This window comes from Anarrhichthys ocellatus, unplaced genomic scaffold, assembly GCF_004355925.1.
Source record: "Anarrhichthys ocellatus isolate YVR2014 unplaced genomic scaffold, GSC_Weel_1.0 scaffold2230, whole genome shotgun sequence".
Classification (NCBI taxonomy): domain Eukaryota; kingdom Metazoa; phylum Chordata; class Actinopteri; order Perciformes; family Anarhichadidae; genus Anarrhichthys; species Anarrhichthys ocellatus.
In genome coordinates this window covers 1-7,880 of record NW_022282204.1, presented here as the reverse complement: position 1 = coordinate 7,880, position 7,880 = coordinate 1, and the positions used below count along the sequence as shown (strand labels likewise).

At 40.0% G+C, this 7,880-nt stretch overlaps 1 protein-coding gene across 3 annotated transcripts; it reads left to right on the top strand.

Annotated features, from left to right (window-relative positions):
• The first annotated feature begins 1,183 nt into the window (after positions 1-1,183).
• LOC116378214 (zinc finger protein 664-like) lies at positions 1,184-7,082 on the top strand. 3 transcript variants are annotated; one of them, XM_031840047.1, is made up of 6 exons: positions 1,184-1,396; positions 1,668-2,330; positions 2,906-3,138; positions 3,249-3,316; positions 4,675-4,795; positions 5,556-7,082. In XM_031840047.1, the coding sequence occupies exons 2-6, from the start codon at positions 2,099-2,101 to the stop codon at positions 6,426-6,428; spliced, it is 1,527 nt and encodes a 508-aa protein (XP_031695907.1). In that variant the 5' UTR covers positions 1,184-1,396; positions 1,668-2,098; the 3' UTR covers positions 6,429-7,082. The 3 variants fall into 3 exon arrangements, with proteins under 3 accessions (XP_031695907.1, XP_031695909.1, XP_031695908.1); XM_031840049.1 differs by lacking the exon at positions 1,184-1,396 and having other exon boundaries at positions 1,563-1,775; positions 2,136-2,330; XM_031840048.1 differs by lacking the exon at positions 1,184-1,396 and having other exon boundaries at positions 1,563-2,330.
• The last annotated feature ends 798 nt before the right edge of the window (positions 7,083-7,880 follow it).

Genomic DNA, 7,880 nt, shown 5'->3' with positions numbered 1-7,880 from the left:
TGGATTTTACAGCTTTCGATTAAAACTGTGAAAGGAGACTCTGATGACGTCTCTTATTGTGAAACTCTTTTTTGTAACATCAGCACAGAGAATAATTCAACAAGCTGAAGCAGAAAGAAAATAATAATTAAAATGAGTTGAGATGATGTTTCTTTTATTGTAAGTTTAATATCTTTAAACAGAACAAAAGCACACAGAGCATCATCGGAGTACTGCTCACTTCCTGTAATAGTATTTAATACTAATAATCAGTGCAACAATGAAATAAAAAGAGACAATAGAAGAGTAATAAATACATATATGAACATTTATCAATAAAGATATTCAGACGTTCATGTGACTCAAAAAGAAAATCAAACAGAAAGTATTTTTTCCTGTCTCTTATCAAACCCTCTACATCTCTCCTCCTCTTCTTCTTCTTCTTCAGTTCTGTAAGACGGCGAGGAAGCTGTTGCTGAGTCGGCGCGTTGCAAAGGTGACGGTGGTGTTGGGTCTGAGCCTGCTCCTCCAGCTCGGGGCTCTGACCTCCTGCTCAGTCACCATCGCCGTCCTGCTGCCCTTCCTCATCTGGATGGCCGCATGAAGTACACATGAAGTACACATGAAGTACACATGAAGTACACATGAGAATTACCTGTAAAAAATTACATGACAATAAATATTAAAGATTGTATTTTTGTGGTATTTGCTGAGCTACTATCATCAAAAATAATTTTGTATATTTGTGTTTTAATCATCAATAAGAAACATTTTTTTCTCATGTAAAAGTATTTTGCCTGAAATAATAAGGGCAACATGCAAGATCAAGCAATTTATATTTCTCTTAGATTTTAAAAATGTAATTTTAATTTAATTTAATATTTTGACTTTTTTTTAAATTATATTGTATTTTATATTTGCTGTGCTTTATATTCATTTTAATTTTTATTTTATTACGTTATTTCCTTTCAGTTTTCCTGAGTTTCACTTCATTATATTTTTCTTCTTTTTTAAATTTCATTATTATTTATCATAATAACAATATGAATGTCTTTTAATTAAAGACATAATTGTCATAAAGTCATGATGTTACACCCTCCGGTTCAGCAGGTGGCGGTATAACCCTTAAACGTTGGTTCGTAGTCCTTCAATAAATTAACGAAGAAGAAGAAATAACAACACAGAAACAACATGGCGGCCGAGGCTCCCTTCGACGTCGGCACCATGTCTAAAGCCGAGATTCTGAGAGGAATCGTGGCCGATAAACTGACAACAGCCGCGCAGGAGATCTTCGCGGTCGTCCAGAGAACCGTGGCCGGCTACGAGGAGGAGGCGTCGGGTCTGAGGCAGGAGATCGACCGGCAGAGGAGGCTGCTGGAGCTCCTCGCGCAGCCGGAGATCAAGCTGGAGACGACAGGTCTGAATCTTCTTCGTTGGTTTTTATAACACAACTAAAGCCCTCTACTACATGCACCACACTGTATACTACTTACAGTAACAACATCCGGGTATTTCTGACATCCTGTGGATTACAGGCTCGTTCGGAATGAGCCAGACATGCGCAGTAACGATCACCGGTGTTGCGGTTCATCAAGCGTAGTAATTAGTGTTAACTGGTGTTAATATCTCTGTAGTGGGTTATCTATTATACATATCTAATATATTTATATATTCTGTCTCTGATCCAGATGACCAGTTTCCTGTCTGCCAGCCGGCTGAAGGAGGAAGAGGAGGAGGAGGAGGAGGAGGAGGAGGAGAACCTCCTGAGGAAGAAGAGCAGTACACATATGAGTTCAGTACGTCTTTAAATCCTCTTTAAAGATAATGAATAAAGTTAATTCAATCAGCCGGTTTTAGTTTTCTGACACCATCCATCCATCCACTATCCAAACCGCTTATCCTGTTGAGGGTCGCGGGGCGCTGGAGCCGATCCCAGCTGACATTGGGCGAAGGCAGGGTTCACCCTGGACAGGTCGCCAGGTCATCGCAGGGCACAAACGTGTTAAATAAAGATAATAAGTAGAATAAATACTTCCTCCATCGCTGCGTACTTCCTCTCTGTACTCGTTAAAACACAAAGTGAACCACGTTTAGTTCTCTCAGTTGTTGCAAAATCAAAATGTCGACTCTTTTTATTTATGTATGTTTTTGTTCAGATATGGACTCTGGAGACTTCTTCGGCCACGCTGAGGAGGAGGAGGAGGAGGAGCCAGGACAGAGCACCAGTCTGGATCAGGAGGATCTGAGGGACCCGGATCACCAGAGACCGTCTGTGGAGAGGAAGGGGGCTCCTCTAAACCTCCGAGTCGGTCTGCTGCAGGACTCTCAGAGCGACTCGCTCACAGAAGACGGTGAGAGTCCAACAGGAAGTGAAACGTCCGCTCAGCACGTTGAGTTCATGCTGGAAACACAGAGAATATGATGAAATATGCATGCTGTGATGGAGGAAACTAAAGCCTATTAATATGAATAAATCATCAATTAATATAACAAATACATCTATTACTATGACTAATGTGTCAACAGTTATAAACTGTACTTTTCTTCAGGTTACTCCCTGCTGGTTCACTGAAATATCATAAAACATAAAGATACATTCACTCCAGTAATATCGGTACTTTTTATGTAATAATTATTATTATTTTTATGGAGAAATTCTGCAAAATCTCCCAAATTCTAGAGCTCAACTTTCTGAGGGAATGATCTGGAACTTTACCGACTCTTTTAAACTCCAGCCGCCACTAGTCAACCTGCAGCTGAGTGTTTGTTTGAGCAAACAAAGATAATAATATACATAAAAACATATGAAGGATGAGTTTCTTCTGGAGGTTTGATTTAGATTTGAGCTTAATAATTAATTTGGAGGTAAACGTTTGTGCATCTTCATCAGAAGGAATAACTATAACTGAATCTGTTTGTGTGTTAGAGGTGAAGTCCCCGGTGCAGGAGGTGAGGTGTCCCCGAGGCCTGCAGGAACCAGACTTCCTGGACCTGCTGAGGTCCACCTTCCCTCAGCTGACCGGACCGTTTGACGCCTTCACGACCGACGCGGCCGAGAAACTGAGGCCACTGAGCCTCCAGACGCTGACGCCAGAGGAGATCCAGAGGTGCATCGGATCCACGGGGAGAGGAGCAGCAGCGCTGTACATCAGAGTGAAGGTCCGTGTATTCTCGCTCTGAGCACGCGGCTCCCAAAGGTCCAGAGGGAACCTTCAATGTGCACATCTTCATGATTCAATAGTCAACTCTTGTTCTTCCTCCTCCTCCAGGCTCCTCCGCAGATAAAAGACGAAGACATCGAAGACGCAAGAAGTTATGAAAGCTGTCCGCATGCAAGGTGAGTGGAAACAATGATTTATTTATTATTAAGAAACCTGCACCGTTTCTATTTCTTTCATTTTCAAGGGGAATTTATTCTTCAATTAAATTTAACCAAAGAGTTATTATATATCCTTTCTATTGTTATTATTTCAGATTTGTTTCGTTTTTTGTTTTTATTTTCAATTTTTTAGATTTCAGGGTGAAATCAGAGCGTTATATATGCATACACATATATATAAGACTATGTAAGGCTTGGTGATTCGTTATGTATTAGCGTGAGTATGCCTGGAACCTCTACAGACGAGACCAGAATGATCTGGAGCCCCAGAAGGAGCCCATGGCCTTACGAAGGTCTCAGGCTTCTGCTGCCACTTCTTCTCTCACGTGCACAGGAAAAGGCCGAATCAAGTGCGACAGACTATCCTCTCCAGAACCGGACGCAGTACCCCCCCCACGCAAAAGGCCAAACTCTCGTGTGCCCCCCAATGTGAGAAAGGATGGCGTTGATCACTTCCCAACATGGGCAACCAGACAGAGATGCAAGCACTGCACAGGCAACCACTTCTCCCACGTCTACTGTGGCAAATGTAAAGTCCATCTCTGCCTGAACAAGGACAGGAACTGTTTCTCTGCCCACCACGAGGCCGAGGACAGAGGTTAAAGGTTAAGAACCAAACCAACTGAAATGTTCCAAAAGCAATGGACATCATTTGTTATTGTTTCTAAAACAAACACTGTTTTGATCAATAATTGATCAATATGCCTGATGTATCAAATCTGATACAAAAAATGTCATGTATGTAAATAACAATATTTTTTGACTAAAGGTCCAATAAACACTTCAATATCAAAAACATCTGAATTTTCTGAATATTACTGATGTGTCAGGCTTCACAGGGTTAAGTTATACAAATAGAAAACTAGCTTAATGATGTTCACAGATGTTCATTACACCTCAAGGAGGTAAACCGAAGGTCCAGAACCCACACGTCAAAGGCACTCTTCCTGTTACTGAAGATATTTAAACATCACATGTTCATTTGCATCAAACCTGAGATTCCTTAAGTCTTGTATTCACGATTGGATCCGTCTCTGAAATCTTTTTGGCTCCTCGGGGATGTAGAAGCTCAAAGAGTCGTCCAGGTTTTTATGTTCTTAAGGCTGCTTAGAGTTTATTGGTTTGTTTCGTCTCGCTTGATCAATAGATACAATGGAGTATCGTCTGCATAACAATGAATGTTTCCTGATAATATTGCCTAAAGGAAGCACATATAAGGTGAATGAAATTGGTCCAAGCACAGAACCTTGTGGAACTCTGTTTTTTAAAACAGTGATTTTGTTTGATGGTTTTGTGCTTCACCTGTTTTCCCGTAGTGACGATATTTCGGGGGAGTCTCTCGGTACCATAGAAGAAGCTCACTCTCTCTCTGTGACGGCATCGACATCGGCGGATTGCCATGAGAGAGGAGGTTTGGTGGTGCATTCAATGCCCAAGGTAAAGTACTCTGGTCTCTGATGATAACAATGATGATGTCGTAATTATCATACATGAGTCTGTGCTCAAAGTCATCATTAAAGTTGATGTGCTGAGTTGAAATATCTGTGAATTACTGTTTTCCCTAAAAACAAGGGAAAAAATTTAATGAATCTTAAATTAAATTAAAAATAAATCCCCCTTTTTGTTCTAATACCCTTCCATATTTATATTTATTATTTTGTCTTTTTAGTGATCCATTTTATGATGAAAACAGGAAGAATGCATTGGTTGTTCATCTTCAGAGAAACATGTAAATTTCAGAAGAAACTGTTTGTTGGTCAAAGTGATAACATCACTCCTGAAATTACACAAATTGTGAAGAAGACAATAAATGATCACTATTTAGATTGAGTTTATTTTCTAACCAGCTTCATCAGAACCAATAGAAATACTGATCTTAAAAATATTCTGAGAAATTGGGTAATAATGCCCAATAATAATTTGTTCAGCTGAGGTGGAGACAACACTGGATCTTGCAATTCCCATAATGAATTATAAGCCCAAATCCTGGAAAATTTGATATTAATCAAGTAAGTCTCAGTTTTAGGTTTGCTACAGAGTTCTTGGTGTACGGTGACTTTTTATTTCTTTTCATTACAAACAACTCGATAATGGAATTTCGATCCGTGGTGATAGGTCAAATATCTACAAAGGCAAGTGTTGATGTTATTTATGGTTTCAGATAACTGTCTCTCTGTATGTTTCTCTGTTGCCACAGAAACTGAGAGGAGCGGTGGGACTCAAAAATCACAGCTGTCAGCACTGTGACAAGTCCTTCACAACATCAAGATATTTAAAGATCCATGAGAGAGGTCACTTTGAAGAGAAACCGTACGGTTGTGACCTGTGTACCAAAGCCTTCACCACTCCGTTTGACCTGAAGAGACACCATCGTGTTCACACTGGAGAGAAGCTACACGGCTGTGATCAATGTGGGAAAACCTTTTTTCACATTAGTAGCCTTAAAGCCCACCAGCGCACTCACACCGGAGAGAAACCATACGGGTGTGAACAATGTGAGAAAATGTTCACTCAGTTACCGCAATTAAAAATCCATCAACGCAGCCACACGGGAGAGAAACCATACGGCTGTAACCGGTGTGAGAATGTGTTCGCAACTCCAGGTGTTCGGAAAATCCACATGCACGTTCACACGGGAGAAAAAACGCATAGCTGTGAGTTTTGTGGGAAAACTTGCAAAACATCAAGTGACCTTAAGATCCACCGACGTATTCACACTGGAGAGAAACCGTACAGCTGTGATCTGTGTGAGAGAACATTCACCACTCCGGGTCACCTGAAAATCCACAGACGTGTGCACACGGGAGAAAAACCGTACGGTTGTGATCAATGCGGGAAAGCTTTCGCTACTCCGAGTAATCTGAAAAGCCACCGACGTAGTCACACCGGAGAGAGACCGTACAGCTGTGATCAATGTGAGAAGTCTTTCACCATTCCAGGTCACCTGAAAACCCACAGACTTATTCACACTGGAGAGAAACCGTACAGCTGTGATCAATGTGGGAAAGCCTTCGCCACTCAAGGTAATCTGAAAATCCACGGACGTGTTCACGCCGGGGAGGAACCTTAAGGCTTCGATCAATGAGGAAAACCTGTTTTCTAAGGTAAAAAACAACCTGAAAGTCCACCTGCGCATTTATGCTGGAGAGAAACCATACAGCTGTGACTAACGTGATAGAACTTTCACTACTTCAGTAGTAGTGCTCTTCTTCATCTGGACGGCCACATAAACACGTAAAAAACTGAGCAGAGTAAATCATTTAAAAAGGAAGTATCTTGGAGTTTTGCTGTGGAACATTGTGGAAATTTCAAGTACACGTGAAAATAATCGGACAAAAATAACAAAAGTGTAATGATTGTATTCTTAAGTTTGTGGTATTTGCTGTGCTACTAAAATCATAAATGTACTGCAATAGTGTATAGTTGTGTTTAATGGTCAAAAGGAAACATGTTGGCGACACATTTAATATATCATGTTTTTAAGCTTCCCATTTATTTGGATCACGAAAACTACAGTTCTGAACTACATTTCACATGAGTACTTGCTTGACAAAGCACAGGTCTGCTTGATGTATTTGTAAACTCTTTGCCATTTGATGAAGGCCCACAGACAGAGCTTGGCTTTATCAATAACAATGTACACCTTTTACAATTTGATATACTAGTGCTGGGCAAACGATTACAATTTTTAATCGCGATTAATCGCATTGTTATGGCAAAGTTCAATAATGAATTCAAAAGTAGTGTTTTGCGCATTTTTATTTTAAAGTACTGCTATATGAACAAAAGGGCAATAACATTTGGTTTGTAAACACTTTAAACACATCAGGTTATTTTTAACAGCAGTATTCCCTTTACAGAGTAGCAGTAGCTGTGTGTGTGTGTGTGTGTGTGTGTGTGAGTGTGTGAGAGTGTGAGAGAGAGTGTGAGAGACAGGAGGGACCGACGGTTCCGGACCGGGCGTGTCACCCGTGGGGGGGGGAGCAGCAGCAGAATGAAGTGACGCCACACAAACAGCTGTTCACCGCTCGCTGCCCGGTTCTTGTGTTAAAAATGTCCGCTTAATAATTAAAAAGAAAATGCGTTGACGCGCGATAACGTAATTGTCGACGTCAATTAATTAATGCGTTAACGCGATAATAATGCGTTAACTTGCCCAGCACTCATATTTATATATATATTGTGTTTTTCTTCCTTGAAGAAACTCAAAAGCAAATACAGCAACATATAAGAATGAGAAAGAGAGTTTTGTTTTCTATTCGATTTTTTTATTAAGTTTTATTTTATGTTTTAGCTTTTTACAACTGATGTGTTTGATTTGGTTTTCTCAATTTATTTTACAATATTGTATTTTAGATTTTCTTATGTTTCATTTTATGTTATGTTAGATTATGTTTGATTGAATTTTACTGTTTTTGAAATTTTAATTTTAATTTCTTTTAGATTTTAGTGCCACACTATTTTTTGTGGAAAAAAATAAACAGTGCATCCCCTGCTTTATGGTCTGTTTGACTCTAAATGG